At 39.8% G+C, this 20020-nt stretch overlaps 1 protein-coding gene across 2 annotated transcripts in view; it reads left to right on the top strand.

Annotated features, from left to right (window-relative positions):
• hps1 (HPS1 biogenesis of lysosomal organelles complex 3 subunit 1) overlaps positions 1-20020 on the top strand; it is a 43199-nt gene that overhangs the window by 5274 nt on the left and 17905 nt on the right. Inside the window, exons 2-11 of one of the 2 annotated variants that reach the window (XM_060842207.1) lie at positions 556-693; positions 2460-2602; positions 6682-6790; positions 11944-12104; positions 13310-13412; positions 14084-14153; positions 15665-15720; positions 16945-17106; positions 18250-18429; positions 18996-19063. In XM_060842207.1, the coding sequence (XP_060698190.1) occupies positions 556-693; positions 2460-2602; positions 6682-6790; positions 11944-12104; positions 13310-13412; positions 14084-14153; positions 15665-15720; positions 16945-17106; positions 18250-18429; positions 18996-19063 (1190 nt within the window). Of the gene's footprint in view, positions 1-555; positions 694-2459; positions 2603-6681; positions 6791-11943; positions 12105-13309; positions 13413-14083; positions 14154-15664; positions 15721-16944; positions 17107-18246; positions 18430-18995; positions 19064-20020 lie in introns of both variants that reach the window. The other variant, XM_060842206.1, reaches the window with a different exon arrangement.

Here is a 20020-nt window from a genome sequence, read left to right as displayed (position 1 = left end):
GATTTTGTATGAAATTATCCAGGGACAGAGCTTACCTCTGTATTAGTTTTGATTGTCAAAGAAAGAAATTTTGTAGATTCCTTCCACAATTATTTTTATTCTGATGTTTCACTTCTCAGGAGATTCCATTACTTTGATTTGGATAAACAGTATAGTGTATACATTGTGATGCAGATGGTATTGTCGACTGGCAGGATGATTGGATCTCTTCTTGTCAGTCAAAGTTTGCATTTGTTTTCGATGCTATCTGAACGGGTAGATTCATCATTCATTTAGAGTCTTGTCTCAGGTATTCCCTCAGCACGTCAGCCTTGGTTATGTCAGCTTTGAAACCACAGCCTTCTGACTCTTCACCTAGAGAGAAATGGAACAAAAATTTGAAATGAAACTGCAAAAGTTATAATTTGGACACTAAGGTAATTGCAGAGTATGGAGATGGGTTGAGAAAGTAGCACTTATTAAATGGTAGAGTAAGCCTAAGGGTCCAAATGACCGACTGCAATTCCTAGTTCTTTTGTTCTTATTATAAGGATGAATTGTTTCCTGTGTTTGCAGATGTCTCCAGCCTTTGAAGACAGCATAAACACACTATTTGCACCACTTCTCATTTCCTGCATTACCCTGAATGAAAAGATCTCAGACACATACACTTCTTTCGTTAGTGAGAATAACTACCTCTTTGTACTGCATCAGGTAAGATTTTGTGCTCAGTGTATTTATCCACAGTTTCAATCTCTAATGGATTTTAAAAGGATGCTTTTTTTGCCTGATAAACTTGATGACCAATAACACAACTCTAGGTGATAGTGCAACAGATTTATTCAAGCTTTCAGAGCGCTGCACCTTTGTCAGGTGAGGGAATGGTGTTGTGTGACTTGTGACTTTGTCCATCCCAGTCCCAGCACCTCCACATCATGACCACTAACAGCCAATCAATGTGGTTGACTACTGTCTTTATTGTCTAACTTAATTTCTCAAATTTTCCCAAGCATTCTTTCTAAACTCAGACTATATAATAGAAAAGCAAATGGGTGATGTTTCAAACCCTTCATGAATCTCTTTTCAAACTATCTGCTTTTGCATGTCTGACAAGGACTCATTAATAAGTGATTCTCTGCCCATTACTGAACTTGATTTGATTTGATTTGATTTGATTTATTATTGTCACATGTACCAAGATACAGTGAAAAGTAATGTTTTGCATGCTAACCAGACAAATCATACATTACTTAAGCATATCAGGATAATGAAGCAGAGGGCTGAATGTAGCGTTACAACTACAGAGAAGGTTCAGAGAAAGATAAAGTTTAATCTATGAGAGGTCCATTCATAAGTCTGATAACAGCTGGGAAGAAGCTATTCTTAAATCTGTTTGTATATGTTTTCAAACTTTTCTATCTTCTACCCAATGGAAGAGGGTGAAAGAGTATAACTGGGGTGGGAGGAGTCTTTGATAATGTTAGCTGCTTTCCGAAGGCAGCAGGAAATGTAACCGGAGTCAATTGATGGAAGCCTGGTTTTTGTGATGGTCTGGACTATGTTCACAACTCTTTGTAGTTGTCCTACCAAGCTGTGATGCATCCGGATAGGATGCTTTCTATGGTAACTCCATAAAACTTGGTAAGATCCATTGTGGACATGTTAAATTTCTTTAGCCTTAACTCTCCAACCTCACTGGAGCTATGCTTGGGAGCTCAACACATGATGGGTTATAGAAAGCAATGTTCCTTCACTTTCACTGCTTTGTAACTTGCTGTGGGGAAACACTTTGAAAAATTAGGGAAGCTTTACATAGCAGATTATTTGGAGAGGTATGTAATCCTTGGAATTATTTACTATCCTATCCTATTGTTGTCTGCAAGATTCTTTTCTTCACCCTATTCCAAATCACTTACTCTGGCAGCCTTTGATTCTCTTTCACACTGTACCCACCCCCACTGTAGGCTCTTTATAATATATTACTTTGGTCTACTTTACTCTTTGCCAATTCCCTACTCTGCTTTTGCTCCACTTACCAACACCCACTGTACTGTATCTTCCTCCTTATCTCCAAACCTTCATTTCCTTACTAACTGTTCCTTACCTTCTCTCACTCCCTTTATCGTAGCCCCCTTTACCTTATTCTGCATCTCATATCATTGTATTGTTCTTTGGTACTCTCCTTTGCTTTGCTTTCTGGTCTCCATTATCACATCCTTCTATGGTTTTCTTCAAACCACCCCATTTAACATGAAGAGTGCACTTGGCTGTGAGTCCTGATGCACAATGCTTTAGGGCTGACCTCATGTTGAGCAATTCACAGCATCCTGATGGTAACATTTCAAAGTTAGTGATTTCGCTATCAATAATTCAAGCGTGTTGCTTCAAGATGAATCAGTTTTCATTTTTACAGATTGTAAGGGTATTTAAGGTTGAGAAATCTTCACTAATCTGTGTTTGCTTGTTTGTGATTTCTTCAGTTTGGGGAGTGCACGTATGTCGCGGTGAATGGAGATGGTTCAGAGAATGAAGATGATTTGAGACGAAAGATATTTGTGTTGAAGAAGATTATTGATGTGTGCTTTGGTCTGGTGACTCTGGATAAAAGTATCCTCAAGAAAAAGTATGTAGTATTTCTTTGTTTTAAGTAGAATGTTGCAGCAATTTACTCTGCTTCTCTTCCAGAATTTTTCTCTAGTATGGTTAGGTTCCAGGTGTGGAGAGATTCAGTCGATGTTTTAATCATTGGACCTTTGAAGCAGGCAGTTCCTGTGATTTATGAACTTCCAACAAGGGTTGCTGGGTTGGAGAGCCATCCTGATTAAAAGCATAATTAGTTTTAGATTAGATTGGATTGGATTAGGTTCCCTACAGTGTGGAAACAGGCCCTTCATGGAGAATGTGCAAACTCCACACAGACAGTCAACCAAGGTTGGAATCGAACCTGGGACCCTGTTGCTGTGTGGCAGCAGTGCTAACCACTGAGCCACTGTGCCGCCCTCTATGCCAAGTGCAGGAAGGTCAGAGGAACAGGAGTAGGCCATTTAGCTCCTTAAGCATAGTTGTTGAGGTCAAAACAAAACTTCCTCTCTACATTCAGCTAAATTTGCTTGGACTAATGCATGAATTTGGAAATTTCTAGTCTGGTTGCTTGATTAACTGAATGCCTTGAATAGCTGTGTAGAGAAAACATTTCCATTTGTGGGTAGTCTAAATGTCTTAACTATAACCTACAGAATTCAGGAGAATTATTTTTAACCTATAGAGTGTTGAGGATATAAAACCTGGTACCACAAGGAGTAGTTGAGGTGAATGGAATGGATATTGCTATAGAGTTATGGAGTGTGAAAACAGATCCTAGTCCAACCAGTCCATAATGAAAATGATCTGACATGGGTGAATCACCACAAGTTATCATTAATTTGGTTACTCATTAAGAAACCTCACAGAAAATCAGGTTTTGAAACAATAATTTCAGCTTTATTGCATTTAGCAACCAAAATAAGAACCCTCACGTAAGCAAATTAAGCTTCACACCTCAAATTGGCTATTACCGATTAATGATGGAATCTAACCAGGTATCCACCAAACATGTTTGTCTCTAGAAATGTTTGGGATTCGAACTTTATGCAGTTCTTTGAAGTTCTGCTGCTGACTTGTTTTGGTGTTGGTTTCTTATACAGTTTTCTATCATTCAAGTTTGCAGTGTGACATTATTGATGATTCAATAGATTCTTGCATCGCCAATATTGATGATACCTTTGGAGATCTCAAGTCTGTAGCTTGCCTTCTTATCACAAGGAGCTCCTCTGTTCCTTGTTACATTTACGGTTAGCTGTCTGTTTCAAACACAGCTTTTCCTGCAATTAACCCCTTAAATTTTTCTGCAGGGCAGTCAGTTGTTCTTGTGGCAATAAAGCATTTAGTTTATCAAGCAGCTGTCAGAGCAATTGTTATCGCCTTTCTCCTTGGAGACAGATTGTTTATTTTGCTTCGTCTCCTTTCCAGGGATGGCTAATTCACATGTTGCTTTCAATCCCTTTTATAACAGTTTCTTCTTGTTTCTTTTCTGTTGTTTAACAGTTTATCTTTGTTGATTTAACCCATCCATGAATAGTTATTAAAGTTGTGAAGTTTACATTGTCACAATACATTTGGGGGAGGTTAGATAAGCACAGAGTCATAGAATCATACAGCACAGAAGCAGATCCTTCAGTCCAACCAGTCCATAATCCCAAACTAAACTAGATCCATCTGTCTGCTCCTGACCCATATCCTTCCAAACCTTTTCTATCCATGTACTTGTCCAAGTGTCTTTTAAATGTTGTAATTTGAAGGAGAAAGGAATAACAAATATATTTATAGAGTGAATTGAAGTAAAATGAGTTGAGACTTGTGCAGAGTGTTAGAACAGGCCTGGACCAGTTGGGTTGAACAGCCTGAATCTATATTGCAGACTTGGTGTAACTTAGAATGACGTTGTTATGTTCCCAAAGATTCTTGTGACAAAATGGATGACTCTCAACCACCCATCTATGATGCACCAGTTAGAAATAGTCTTTCTTTTTTCATTAGGTAAATAACTAATCAGATTTTTAAAAACTCAAGAGGAATAGCTAGAATTAGTAGACACAAGCAGAAAATTGCCAACCTTCTGCCCGATATTTGCATGTACAGATATCCCATGCTTTTCGAAAGTTCGCTTTACGCCACTTCGCTTTTATGAAAGACCTACATTAGTACCTGTTTTAACTAACTGACCAAAATCCCAAGAGGATTTTCGCTTTTACGAAAACAGGCGAAATTTTTCCCATGTAAGTTAATGCTTTTTCGCCATTTCGGCTTACGAAGGGTTTCAAAGGAACTCTCTACTTTTGGATAGAGGGGGATTCCCCTACTCGGATTGATCCTTGGTTCTTACTAAGTTCCATTATTCAAATAGAGTTCTATAGTTGACTTTGATATTTGTCTCCCAGTACTCTATAGACTCACACATGAAAGAAGGCCATTTGGGTAAATGTCAGGAGGGAACCTTAGATGCAGATGGAACTATATGCCAAAAGGAATTTCTGAAAAAGGAGGAAAGGTGGAATATAGGTGGAAAGAAGTATTATTTGTGCAGTGGTACTTGGTGTTGTAGCACAGATTAGTGGCTGATTCAGTGGTGGTTATTAGTTATAGGTTTAGTATCTGACCTCTGTTTTACAGAAAGGGAAAGGGCAACTGCTGTCAAATGCAGAGAGTGAAACTGGGAAGCATTCTTTTCATATCTGTTATGAATTTCTTACCAACTAGCTGCAGAATTGTGCCGCTCAGGAAAAGAGCCAGCCTTTGCTTTTTCTCTAAGTAACAAGTTTTGCATTGAAAATTAGTATGTGAAAGATGTTGCAGATTCTTTGACATGATAAGATTTTATATATATGCAATAATTCAAAATTCAACATAAGAAGTCAAAGAAGTGGGCATACTTTGAAAAGGGGAAGTATTGGTTAGTTATAATTTTAAAAGAGAAAACATTTTGCTTCGAACTACAATTATTTAGTTTGTTTTCTGGGTTTTGGGTATTGCTGAGGATGTGATATTTATTGCCCATTCCTTGTTATTGCTCTGCCTATAAGATATCCAGCTGTAGACCAAAGCAGAAATGGGTGTCAGGAAGCTGTTCCTGAAGGATTGGCAATGACTTGGGTTTTTCCATCAAGTTGGGAGCTTTCGGGTGATCTTCCTTTGCTGGTCCACAACATTCAAGATTTATTCAAGTCACTTTCACAAATTGTGCAACTGGATTATGACTCATGACATTTGGATTGCCAGTCCAGTACTACCCATTATGTTGACATAATCTTGAGAAAGAACTTCCTCATTCAAATTTTGCAAATAAGGATGTTGTAAATCAAAACAAATATCGTTAGAACAATAGGCGTTTACAGCACAGAACCTGACCTCTCAGCCTGCTCTGTATGTCCCTGCTCAATGATAGAACAAGCCAAAGTCATCTGCAACGTTTCTCTCTTTCTGAAGTTCTATATCTCCCTTTGCTCTCAACATTTATCCTGTCTTCCGCTGGAAGATACTTAGGCTGTTTCTCAAACATTCTTGTGACAAACTGGTGACTCCCAATTCCCTCATCAATGACGGAGTCAGAGTCTTTGTCTGTTCAGTCCATTAAAGAACCTTAAACTGTATAAATCTCTATTAAATCTCCTCTTGACCTTCATTGATCTAGTGAAATTAGTTCTTTAAATAAAGATATCAAAATGATGTCTAGGAAATGATTGACTGGTCCATCAAGTACTCAAGACTGGGGCATCAAACACAGAGACTTTGTAAATGTAATCCTCTTGGAGACATTTAAAAAAAGCATGGGAAATCTCAAGGCCAGTAAGAGTCTCTGGAAAATTGGTCTCTGACCTTCCTCTCATGAGAGTAGATGTGGATCATATGATGTGTAAAGTTTCTCAGTGTATTAAGAATTGTACAGGCATTTTTGATTTCTTTCCTGTTTTATTTTTGTTTTTGGAGAAATAGAAATTTGCTGCTTCTGTCTTATCGATATTGTTTTGTCTAAATAGCTGCCATTGTATGTTAAGAAGAGTTCATCCTTTCAACTTCACGTATTAAGACATTTGCTTGATTCCTTCCAAAGGGTTTGCTGTACCTTTGCAAATGCTCTCTTAACGAGGCCTTTCTCTGCCTTCTTAGGTTGCGGCCGCAAGATACAGAGCAACGGTCGAAAGTTTGGAAGATGTTACAAAATCTGCTAATTACTTACAGCCACCTGAGAGAGGAAGACCAGAGTTTCCTTGTGGAGGTGATGCAGCATTGCTGTTATTAATTGCATTTTGGAGAAAACCTATTATAAATGAGTCCCTCTGTTGGCCAAGTGGTTAAATGTCTTCCAATGGAGAAGGCAGAGCTACACAGGCTAGAAAGACAGAGTTCTCATTTCCAATCTGTGTTGGATCAGCTAATGTTGGCAAAACCAGGGTATAAAATGATGCCCTGTGTGAGGGTGGGCAGAGTCAAGCTTGGCTGAGATCTGTAGAAGAATGTGAGGACTGCAAATGCTGGAGATCAGAGTCAAAAAGTGTTGCGCTGGAAAAGCACAGCAGGTCAGGCAGCATCTGAGGAGCAGGACAGTCGACGTTTCATATGACATTCCTCATGAAGGGCTTATGCCTGAAATGTCAACTCTCCTGCTCCTTGGATGCTGCCTGACCTGCTGTGCTTTTCCAGCGCCACACTTTTTGACAGATCTATAGTTGTATTGCTAGCTAACACCCTGTCAGAAGTCCATTGAGCGGTGGCTATTAGGATGTCATTGATTCCAGTTTACTACCTGTTCCTGGTTTCTTTGAGAGTGTAAGGTTTCTTGTACTGCTATGACTCTTGCGATAATAGGTTTCCACAATGGTGACTTGACTTTGTGCAATTGTTTGACTTACAAGTAAAGAAAGACTTGCCTCCACAACCTCTTTCACCACCTCACAGTTTCCCAAAGTAGTTACAATCCCTGAAGTATTTTTGAACTGTAGTCACTCTTATGATGTAGGACACAAGGTAGCTAATTTGTGCCCAGCAAGCTCCCAAAATTCAAATGTAGATAATAGCCTAGTTCTTCCGATCTGTGGATATTTGGAGACTAAATGTGTTCTAAAAGATGTGCAACAGTACCTCTCAGAAGTCCCAGAGCACTGACTATGCAGTAAGTGCCTGGAAAGTTTAAACTTCTGGTAGGCAGTTATCTGGCACCTGGAACTTTGTGATAAAGTCCCCAATCTGAGTTATAGTTGAAGACTTTGGAGTATTCTCATAGACCTCAGGAGTTGGCCTGAAAAGTTAAAGGATTGAAATCTGCTCTAACTCAGAAACTGACTCTTTCCTGCCTCTGACTCCTCAAAGACCCCCAACCATCCATGACCCTCACACACATTGTCTGAAACTTGGATACCTAATCCCCCACCTCAACCTCACATCTGACCCCCCCCCTCTACTTTTTCAAATGTTTACTCATCAATGCTATGTTAGGACCTTTAAATGTGGAATACAGCATCCACATTTGTGAAAGGCCTTGTGATTACTGCGATGATCCATTTTGCTGTGCTTTGCTGGACAAAGTTGGTTATAAATACTCTTGTCTTAGAAGTCTGGCCAGAAATTTCCTAAAAAGGTAAATGGGTAATGTTCTGTGTAAACTGGGATTCCAACCCAGATTAAACGACTCAGGCCAATTTTTTTTATGATGTTCATTGAGTGACAAATGTTTGCCAGGTCTCTGGGGAGAATTCCCCAACTCCTAAAGAACATAAGAACTAGGAACAGGAATAGGCCACTTGGTCCCTTGAGCCTGCTTTGCTATTTAATATTATTATGGCTGATCTCACCTTGCCGTCAACTCCACTTTCTTGCCTAATTCCCATAACCTTTTAACCCATTACCAATTAAAAATCTGTCTATCTCCTCCTTATTCAGTGTTCCCGTGTCGACCACATCCTGGGAGAATGAATTTCACCAATATGTGACCCTTTGAGAGAAGGTTAAAAATCTTCAACACCAGATTATAGTCCAACAGTTTTATTTGGAAGCACTAGCTTTTAAAGCCTCTATAACCTGTTGTTGTGTGATTGTTAACTTTGTCTACCCCAGTCCAACACTGACACCTCCAAATCAAACCTTTGAGAGAAATAATTCCTCCTCATCTTTGTTTCAAATCTGCTACTCCTTAGTGTAAAACTATGACCTCTTATTTTAGGTTGCCCCACAAGGGAAACATGTCCCCTTCATTTACTTTGTCAATCTCCTTTAGTATCTTATGTGCCTCAATTAGATCTCCTCTCACCCTTCTAAACTCTGGGAAGCATGGCCCTAAACTGCTCAAGCTCTCCTCATAATACAAATCTTTCATCTCCGCAATTGATCTAGTGAACCTTCTCTGAACTGTCTGCAATGGAATTAATTCTTCCTGGAGTAAAGGGATTAAAGGTCTACACAGTACTCCAGATGTGATCTGACCAATGCTTTGTACAATTGTATCAGTACTTCCTTACGTTAATACTCCGTTCCTTGCGCAGTAAATTCCAGAATTCCCTTTCCCTTCTCTATTACCTGCATGCTAGTTTTCTGACTCTCATGCACAAGGACGCCCAGATCCATCTGCGCAAAGCATTTTGAATTTTCTCCCCATTTAGGTAATAATTCCTCTGACCAAGATGGATGATTTCACATTTATCCAAGTTCAACTCCAGCTACCAAATTTGGCCCATTCACCTAACCTATCCATATCCATTTGTTTATTTCTTCATTGCAGCCTACCTTCCCACCTATTTTGGAATCATCTGCAAATTTGGCTTCAGTACATTCTATCCCTGCATCCAAGTCATAAATTATAAATTGTTGCACAGCCTGAGGACCAAACCTGTGGTACCCCAGTTATTACAGCTTGCCAACCAGTTTGCCTCTATCCAAGCCTATTACCTTTTGTGTAGTGCCTTATCAAATATCTTCTGAAAATCCAAACATACTACCTTTATGGGACCCCCAGTATCCACTTTGCTTGATACACCTTTGAAGAGATCTAGTAAATTAGTCAAACACGATTTATCCTTCATAAAACTATGCCGACTGTCATGGAATCACATTTTGACTTTCCAACTGCTCCGTTCCAGAATTTATTCCAACAGTTTTCCAACAATAGACATAAAACTGACTGGTATGAAATTTATACTGCCTGCCTCTCTTTCTTTTTGAATGTTTGCACTTTTTCAATGCCTTTAAACCTTTCTTGAATCCAGGGAATTTTGGAATATTGTTCCTATTGCATCAACTATACCTGATGCCACCTCCTTTAAAGCCCTAGGATGTAGACCATCAGGCCCATGGGACTTGTCTGTCTTTAATCCTTACACAGGTCACTCTGCTGTAACGCGGCTTTTGTTAATGCAAATTTGCTGTAACACGATTGACAAATTGGGACACTGTTTCTAAAGCGTGAACTTTTAAAACATGTTGGTTGTAACGCGATAACATTGCTAACACTTTAAGCACTATTTCTAAAGCACGATTTTTCTAAATCACGGGGTTGCACAAGAGTGCAACCATTGCATTATTGAAGAACTACCTGTAGTTTGATAAGTACTTTTTCCGTGGTGATGATAAATGTTTTAAATTCTTCCTTTTTTATAACGTCTACATGATCTGTTAGTGTTGAGGGAGGTTTGAGTGTTCTGTGCTGTGAAAACGGAGGCAGATATTGCTTTCATATCTCTGCCATTTTTGTGTTCTCTAATATTACGTGCCCAGTCTCATCCTCTAAGGGACCAACATTCACTTTAGCTATTCTCTTTTTATATATTAAAGAAGTTTTTGCTATTCATATTTATATTTTGCACAAATTTTCTTTCATAATTAAACTTTGCTTTTTAAATACTTTTTAATAATCCTTTGTTAGTCTTTAAAAGTATCCCAGTCTTCCAGCTTGATCTTTGTAATATAAAATGCCTTAGTTTTTGCCTTTATGTAACCTTTAACTTCTGTGCTTAGCTGTAAGTGCTTTCTCCCCCTTTTACAATTTTTTTTCTTCCTGGGGGAGGAATTGAGTATCTCCTTAAATATCTGTTACGGTTCACCAACCGTCCTGCTGTTTAGTCTTTCTCCCTAACCATCAGGGCAAATTCTGTTCTAATGCCTGTATTCGAGGTGGCCCCGCTTTACAAATGCTCGTGCTTACGAGCAAGATCTCACAGTAATGTTAATTTTAAGTATCCAACATGTGAATGCTTGCTTATACTTGTGAATGGCTATATTATACAGTACTGTGTTCTGACTTGTGTACGAATTAACTTACGACTGTAGTCAAGAATGGAACCTGTTCATAACCCGGGGACTGCCTTTCTACCCTGTAGAAAGCAGGTCCTTCTACCCAACTCATCCATGCTGACTAGATTTCCTAAAAAAAAACACCATTGTGGGACTAAAGCTTCTCGTCCTCAAGCTGAATTTGAAATTCCATCATGCTTCTCTCGAGCAATATAGAATTATAGAATCCTTTACAATGAAATCATTTAGAATCATAGACTCCCTACAGTGTGGAAGCAAGCCATTCGATCCATCGAGTCCACACTGCCCCTCCGAAGAGCATCCCACCCCGACCCACCCCTCCTACCCTATCTCTGTACCCTGCATTTCTCATGGCTAATCCACCTAGCCTGTACATCACTGGACATTACAAGCAACTGAGCATGGTCAATCCACCCTAACCTGCACTTAACCTATCATTTGTTAATCCCATCTAAATCCAAAATAGCCTGCTCCCTAAAACATTGCTCTCAGTAACAGTCTCTCATACACTCCTTGAACTCTCCCTCAGGGCTACCCTTGCCAATGTGATCCGTCTAGTGTATATGCATATTAAAATCACCCATGCTTGTTGACATACCTTTATTACAAGTCCCCAATATTTCCTGGTTTATATTTTATCTTCTGTAGAACTGCTGTTGTGGGACCTATGGATTACTCCCACCAGTGACTTCTTTTTCCTGCTATTTCTTCTTCAAAGTAATGGCATTGGATGTTTTACAAACAACTGGGAGATAGATTTAATATCTCAGTTGAAGGACTACCTATCTAACAGTGCAGCACTTTCTCAGGGATGTGAGATATTACTCATTGTCTCATTCCAGGCACTGTTTAATGATGCTAGGAATGTTTGTTATTTCTGCATGTGTATGAGATCACTATTTGATCTGGCTATGTCCTTCTACCATTCTTCTCCCTGCTGTCACCCCTCTGTGCACTGGAGGCTAACTGTCCAGAAAAACACCAGAAAGATGAAGTTCTGGTTAAAATGTGGAAAGTTAACCACCGAGAGTGAGTGATAGTGTTTAACAATGAGGGATTTTCAGGAGAAGAAGTGGGGCAATAAGAGAAACTCTGTATCAATATTGACTCAGTATTTTCTTTCATTAGGCTGTGGAGCGACTGATCCACCCTCAGTTGTGTGAACAGTGCATTGAGTTCTTGGATCGCCAGGTAGTCCAGCAGATAAACAGTAGTATGGAGCGGGTGAACGAGGAGGTGGTGCACAGTTTTATCCTAGTACACACCAAACTCCTGGCGTTCTTTTCAAGGTGATATGTTTTGTGACAAAATTGCATTCTGTCTTGTTTTAAAATCAAAATGTTTGTTTCCCCAATGACTGAGAGGCTTGTTTTCGTGATTAGTTGAACTGCACAAAGCTGGAGAAACCTTCATTTGTCTCTACCTTGTTTGTAGTTGACTGATTGCATCCATGGTCTCGGTAGGGAAATCACTTCGGGCTTGTCACGCCTGGATTAGGAAGGAGGTAATTGGCAATATTTTCTCTGGTTCATTGCTGCTCAGTTACTCCTGTTTAAAGTATAAAGCTGTCAGATGTGAGAAAGGATTGGACCCTGCTGAGGTCCAAATACATGAGCAATCATAAGACACTTCATGTGCTCTTATATGTCAATAACTCAGCTATATGAATAACAAAAACATGAAAAACAGTCACTTAAGATAGTGTGGTGATCATCTGTTTAACACGACCTAAGAAAATATCCAATGCCTTGAAAAATATCTTGGCATAGGTAAAGGAAAGAAAAGCGTGAAAGGTATCAGTGTCTTGTGAGGATCTATAAATATCCACATGGTATACCACACATTTTCTTTGAGATTGTAACCAATAGTTCGTATTTTTAAAGTTTTGTCAGTTAAAGCTTCTGTTTTCTCTGTACTCTTTCAAACTTCATGTGAGTAAGCATATGAGTTAGTTCGATAACACAAATTAAATGAAATGATAACTGAATGGGGAAGCAAGAGCTTAAAAAGTGTTAACTTTTGAGATTACCTTTAGATCCGCCTTCTGAGATATGCCAACATCTGCTCATCCTTTGGTATTTTTGTTGCCCCCAGAATCCTCTTTTGACTCTAGGGGTGTGATTCCACCTTGTCTGGTAACTCACCCACATGGTCTGTTTCTGACCACAAACGTAATTGGGTACATTTCAACCAGGTCACTGTGATGCTGTTCCACAGTCCAATATTCCAATTACATTCCCATCTGAGTATGATGTATGCAGACTCCAGTAAGTGTTGTTGAATATGTGAACATTGGTTCACTTTAGCCAAGTATTATTCTTATATCTACATGTTTGATAGTCATGAATGCTCACTGAGTTTTGTACTTAACAACTGGCAGTAATGTAAGATTAGTGATTCAAATTCAAAATGAATACTTAATATCTTATCACCAAACTTATTTATTTCCTAGAAATACTTAACTGACTGTCTTATCTATCCATCCACTCCACAGTCGTAATGCCAGCTCCCTGAGAACTTCAGACTTACTCTTACTTATTCTGATTGCCCAAGATCTGTACCCAAGTGACAGCGACTTAGAGGCACTAACCGTCGAGGTAGGGTTTCAGTCTGTGATCGCTAAGTCTCTTCATGAATTTGGTAGTGGGGTAAAAATGGAAAATTCAATAAGTACATGCCAACCAATCTTGCAGTCTGTCTCGTGAACCCGCACTGTCAAATCACAGTAAATTCCTAAATCAGGATGATTCAGGAGCTATTGAAATTCCACATTTGAACTTACTTCCCAAATGTTTAATTATATGAGAAGAAGTGTAATGGTGAGTTCTGTGCAATTCATTGACCTTTCAGATAAGGCTTTCAAATCCTTTGGGCTTTGATCAATGGAAATTCCTCTGGCAGATGCTGTGATGGCTATACAGTGCTTTCGATGTCAAGGTCCTGTTTTGGTGGGAGATGGGGCCACAAAGTCACTGGCGTCTTGGTATTTAACTGGTGATCTCACTGCAAAAGACCACAACTTTGACTGGTGTGAGCAATGGTGCAGTGGAGGAGGGGGGATTGCTGGGACATACTTTTGTGAGGTTGGGGAGTGCCTGGCCATGTTCAAGACCGACACCAGGTGCCCAGAATAAAAAGGGTCCTCTCCCTCAGAAGTAAAATTTCCGACCGTAATGAAACTCAATAATCCAGAAAAAATATTTTAAAAATGTCTCACTCTAAATGATGATAATTTAATCTGCTAGTCTGATACATTGCTTGCTCATAGGATCTGGAGAATGCACCAGTAACTGAAGAGGTTAATGCTCCTGAATTGTCACTTGGTGCGCATGGAGAAGGTATGTACAGATCAACCAAAAGGACAAAGCTGCATCAGGACCCTGTCTCTACTTGCTGTGTTTTGCTGTACCTTAATTATTGAAAGGGAATCCCAACACCCATTTCACCTTTTATAAAAATCAGTTATTTGCAGAATATTACTTTAAGTGTATCAAAACTGAAACATAACATGATCCTAGAGATAACATTTTTTATTCCTTAATGGGATGTGGACCAGCATTTGTAATCTATTTTGAATTGTCCTTGAGAAGATAATGGTAAGCTGTTTTCTTGAACTGCTGCAGCTCATTTGCTGTAAGTAGAATCACAGACCTGAAAGGGAGAGAATTCCACGACTTTGACCCAGTGACAATGAAGGAGCAGTGATATATTTCCAAGTCAGGATGACATAGCTTGGATGGAAATTTGTGGATATGGTGTTCCCATGTATTTACTGCCCTTGTCCTTTTGGATGATAGTGCTCATAGATTTGGAAGGTGGTGTCTCATGAGTTTTGCTTAATTTCTGCAGTGCATCTTGTAAGTGATACACGTTGCTATGACTGAGCCTTGGTGATGGAGAGATTGGGTGCTTGTGGGTGTGGAGATAATCAAGTGGGCTGCTTTGTCCTGGCTGATTTAGGAATGTTATTGGAGCTGCATTCATCCAGGCTGGTGGGGGGTATTTCATTACATCCTTGACTGCACCTTGGAGATGGTGGATAGGCTTTGGACAGTCAGGAGATGAGTTCCTAGCTGCAGTGTGTTTAGTCTCTCTAATCACAGCTTGACTGGTGATATTTTTGATGAGTGATTATTAACATTGGCTGTATGCCAATGAGGAGCTGAACAGGAAAGAAAAGTGGTGCTAAAATATGTCTGTGAGCCTGCACTGTCGCAGTGTTCACCATGCCCAGTAATGCCTCTGTAGGTGATAATTATCCTGGTGACCAGGGATGGCAATCTGTATGATATGTTTGTCGCAAGCTTGGCATTTTTTATCTAGGATAAATTATTTGATGTAAATTATTAAACTTCTAGTGCACCTTGCTGCCTGGGTCTCACAATTAGAGTCAGAGAGTCATACAGCATGGAAACAGACCCTTTGGTCCAACTAATCCATGCTGACCATGATCCCAAACCAGACTATCCCACCTGTTTGCATTTGGCCCATATCCCTCCAAACCTTTCCTGTTCACGTACTTATTCAAACGTCTTTTTTAAATGTTGTAACTATCTGCATCCACCACTTCCTCTGGCAGTTCATTCCACGTTTGAACCAGTCTCTGTAAAAACAAAGTAAAGTTGCCCCCTCGTGTCTATGTAACAAATGCTGCATGCAGTGAAAACGCTGCTTTCTGTGGAAGAATGTCTATATAAAGTCTGTATACCACGGATTTTTACTTTGTCTCCTTTTAAAACTATTTAAATTACTTTCCTCCTCTTGAGCTGTTTTGTTCTGATTGTAATTATATGTCTGTTCAGATTGGTATTTTTTTTTATTCCCACCCCAACCCCCCCACCCGCTTCAGAAGACACAGTGGAGAGCAGTTTGTGTACATCCCAACTCACCAACTCCGTTATCCAGGTAGGCAATAGGAAATGACTGTAGCCCATCTAGGTTTGAACCTGACATGGTGTTTCTCTGGTAATGTCGTAGGGCAGTGTGTGAATTGAGTATCTCTGTTCCTGTCAGTGGGTAACCCCTTGAATCTACAGATAGTGGTCATTTACAGGTATTAAAGCAGAAGTTTTAAATGATATAGGAACACAACAAAAATGTTTCAGGTTTGAGATGGATGAATTAAAAAGAGCTTCAAAGTAATAATTTGCTAAAAATCTTAGAATGCTAATATTGCTGTAAGAGATCTCTGTGAGAGCAGCTTTTTTTTAGCTTTTAGTAAGATCAAAAGCTAGAACACAACCTGGGGGGTGCCATTAGGTTTTCCTTTACCTTTCAATAAGCCCATCCATTTCAAAATTGTCCTGGTGTAGCTGAAACCAAGGCAAATAAGGTTATTGGTTTAAAAACTGAAAGAACTGCGGATGTTGTACATCAGAGACAAATTGCTGGAAAAGTTCAGCAGGTTTGGCAGCATTTGAGGAGAGAAATCAGAGTTAACATTTTGTGTCGAGTGACCCTTCCTCAGTTCTGATTAACTCTGATTTCTCTCCACAGATGCTGCCTGACCTGCTGAGCTTTTCAGCAACTTCAGTTTTTGCTTCTGATTTACAGCATCCTCAGCTCTTTCGGCTTTTATCTCCTCTTCTTGGTGGATTGAATTTATGAAAAGCCAGCTTAAACCCTGTAGGACTGGCTACGAACAAAAACTGTAAAGGCAAATTAAGAACAAGGTGTAAAGTTGGGTAAATGTTGATAGTAGAGCTGTGAAGTAAGGCACCAGGAGAAGGATTACACTAGGGCATCACATTGTTTGAATCTGAATAAAATTGTTTCCAGAACATGAGATCATGGGAGGGTCATGTCACTCGAAACTGCCAGATCTGCTGAGCTTTTCCAGCAAGGTTATTGGTTTAACTACTGATCTAACTATGTTAGAAATAGAGCTATTGTAATTAGTCTTTGCATCCTAAAGCTAGGAAACCAAAGACAGCCAAGGTTCCTGCTGCTAATTGTTGTGGAGTGATTCCTGATAGAAAGCATGTTATACAAGTTAGTGTCTAGGGTCATTACTATCTGAAGCTACTAACCAAAGTAAGGTGTTGAAGCTTCTTTTTCTCTCTGAATGCTGGCTTTTCTGTTTGGGAGAATGTGATCTTCACAGGATAATGCCCGGTTTCCTGAATTCAGGTTGCAGAAGAGACCCAGCAGCCATCACTTCTTTCAGGGAGTTCTGCCCCCAAAAGAGTTTTCCTTGATGCGAGTCTAAAGGATAATTACTGCCCCATGATGCCTCACAACATGTACTGCTTGTCCCTCTGGCCCGGGATCTCTCTGGTTCTGCTTACAAAGGTGAGAATAACATTTATATTATATCTAGTTTACAGCATGTATTCTTGTTTGTGCATCGCCACAGTGAAACCATCACTCCAGTTTTAAAATTCGTTGTTTCAATCACTCATTCTGATGGTGGCTTCCAGTCTCCTCGTGCTATTTAAACACATTTTTTCCTGTTTTGATTGTTGTGCATCATTGTGGACCCTCTAACCATTGGGAACAGCAGTTATCTACTTTTTCCCCCTTTACATAATTATAAACAATGATGAAACTGCTCCATAACTTTCTCAAGCCTAACCTAGACAGCCCTCATTTCTCAAAGTACTCTTTGTGTCTCTTCATAGTAGGCAGTGCCTAAATAAATCTGCACCTACTCTCTTTATTTTCTCCCAAGTCCTTTTCATAGAATGGAGTCCAGTCTGTGCTCAATATTGTAACTGCAAATTTATACCACTAGATGAGGATCCGACTCCAGGAACTACAAAGCTTTACATTGATCCCTATGATCTAATTAATGCAATATCACGTGGGAATCACTCGTTTTTATGGAAAAACCTGTAAATAAGGAAAAAAAAACCAGTCAGAATCTGGAAGCAAAATATTGGTTTTTATTGGTTCGACAGGGCTGTAGCTGAAAATAAGCTTTCCTACCTTATGAGGAAGGATTTTATCTTTTGCATTGATTATTGAGGCTCCCTCTAAACACGTGAATGGAGATTGGATAAATCTTTTACAGAGAGAACAATTGATATGCGAAAATGAAAGTAATTGCTGTGTAAATCATTTATTCTTTTCTCCCAGTTGAGAGCAGCAGGCTCTAAGAGTCTGTAATCATGACAGTTCCACTTTGAGGTGAATAGTCCACTTAGTTAATTAATTTCAATATGTTTTGCACTGTTATGTGGAGTTCTTAGTCTTCATTACAAAGTCAAATGTTTCCAATGATGGCTTTGCCCTTAGTTTATGGATCCATGGGTTGAATTTGTCAGAGCAGCATACAGCGTAACAGAATGACAGGGACTGAAAGTGCATCTACAAAGAATGTTTCTGTTTGACTTGTGCAAACTATGCCTGCATACTTCCAACAACTCCTCTGTCTGATAGCCAGATTATTTTATCCTGAGTATATCTATGTATGTTTTGTTTCTTTACCAGCAGATGTCATCCAGTCATGTTGCGGTGTCTCTATATCAGCTTTTGGATGCATTCAGTGTTCTAGAGGCCAAGCTAAATGATGGACAGGAACTGGGCCATTCTTCACGGATTTACCCTAACATGCCTGACCTTCGACAGAGGATGGAGAAGTTTGTAAAGGCTGTCGGAGTCCAGAAACGTCAGGTAAAGTTATGGAGTAATGATCAGTTATTGCAAAATCTTGGTGTAGGGCCATAGTGCAGGTCAATGTCAAGTTCAAGAATGTGTCCAAACAAAAACTATGGTTGCTGGAATTCTGAAATTGACACAGAAAATGCTGGTTAAAACTCAGCTGGTCTCTTGGCATCTGTGGAGAAAGGAAGAAAGTTGGTGTTTCAAGTCAATTAACGTTTCTTCCAGACCAAAATGCTTCCAACAATTTCTAGTGTTTAAGCAAGAACAAGCAGAAAAACAATCTTAACAGAGCGAGCGTTTGTGGCTGGGTAACCCCAAACTAAACTTCTCTGACTTGTCAATGTAGGAGAAAAGAATGACAAACGTGAGGTAAGAATTTGTACAGTTTGAGCTTCTTCAGAAACCTGTGTCATATTCTGCTAATCCTCCACAATAATCTGTTAATACTCTAGTGTTCACTGACATTACTGTCAGAATTGCTATTGATCTCTTCAATCTATTCAAATTGTAATCTTTGTACTATCTGCGCCAATACATTGTTAAAGATACTCTATGCTTTTCAATGTTCACTTTAGCTGCAGTCTGCTTGGGTGGACTTCAAGAACAAAGCATTTTCCAAACCTGATGCTGGAAGTTCTCAAGAGTGAGTATGAATGCAAGGGAACTATCTTTAGCTGTGTCCTTTTAAATATCATCCATTCCAACAGTACTCAAACACTTTGGGTGATGATTTGAATGCAGAAATAAACTCGACACAAGGTGTTTATATAGTCCTGTCACATTGAGTGCTAGTCAGTCATATGGCCTTCCAAAGAACTGAGCCAAATCCTGCCTCCACCTATTGTGCACTTTCTAATCAAGCTCACTGACTAGTGGTAAAGATTAGAGTGTGGTGCTGGAAAAGCACAGCAGGTCAGGCTACCTGATGAAGGGCTTATGCCCGAAACATTGATTCTCCTGCTCCTCAGATGCTGCCTGACCTGCTGTGCTTTGCCAGCACCACACTCGTGGGCGGCACGTTGGCACAGTGGTTAGCACTGCTGCCTCACAGCGCCAGAGACCCGGGTTCAATTCCCGACTCAGGCAACTGACTGTGTGGAGTTTGCACATTCTCCCGTGTCTCCGTGGGTTTCCTCCGGGTGCTCCGGTTTCCTCCCACAGTCCAAAGATGTGCAGGTCAGGTGAATTGGCCATGCTAAATTGCCCATAGTGTTAGGTCAAGGGGTAAATGTAGGGGTATGGGTGGGCTGCGCTTCGGCGGGTCGGTGTGGACTTGTTGGGCCGAAGGGCCTGTTTCCACGCTGTAAGTAATCTAATCTAATCTAATCTAATCTAATCACATTCTCGACTCTGGTCTCTAGCATCTGCAGTCCTCACTTTCTCCTAGTGGTAAAGATTGTCAACTTTGGCATTTCTCTAATTACTGAGACTAATAATAGTAACCCTTTGATGTTGGTCCAGATAGTGATATATTTCTCTGTCAGACATTATGTGGCTTAGAGGGGAGTTTGCTGATGGTGGTGTTTCCATGTATCTGCTAACAGCGTGCTTCTGATGGGGTGCAGTCCTGGGTTTGGAAGGTGCTGTTACAATTGCCTTG

This window comes from Hemiscyllium ocellatum, chromosome 22, assembly GCF_020745735.1.
Source record: "Hemiscyllium ocellatum isolate sHemOce1 chromosome 22, sHemOce1.pat.X.cur, whole genome shotgun sequence".
Taxonomy (NCBI): Eukaryota; Metazoa; Chordata; class Chondrichthyes; order Orectolobiformes; family Hemiscylliidae; genus Hemiscyllium; species Hemiscyllium ocellatum.
Note: the sequence above shows the minus strand (reverse complement) of the source record. Positions and strands in the feature narration are given on the sequence as shown.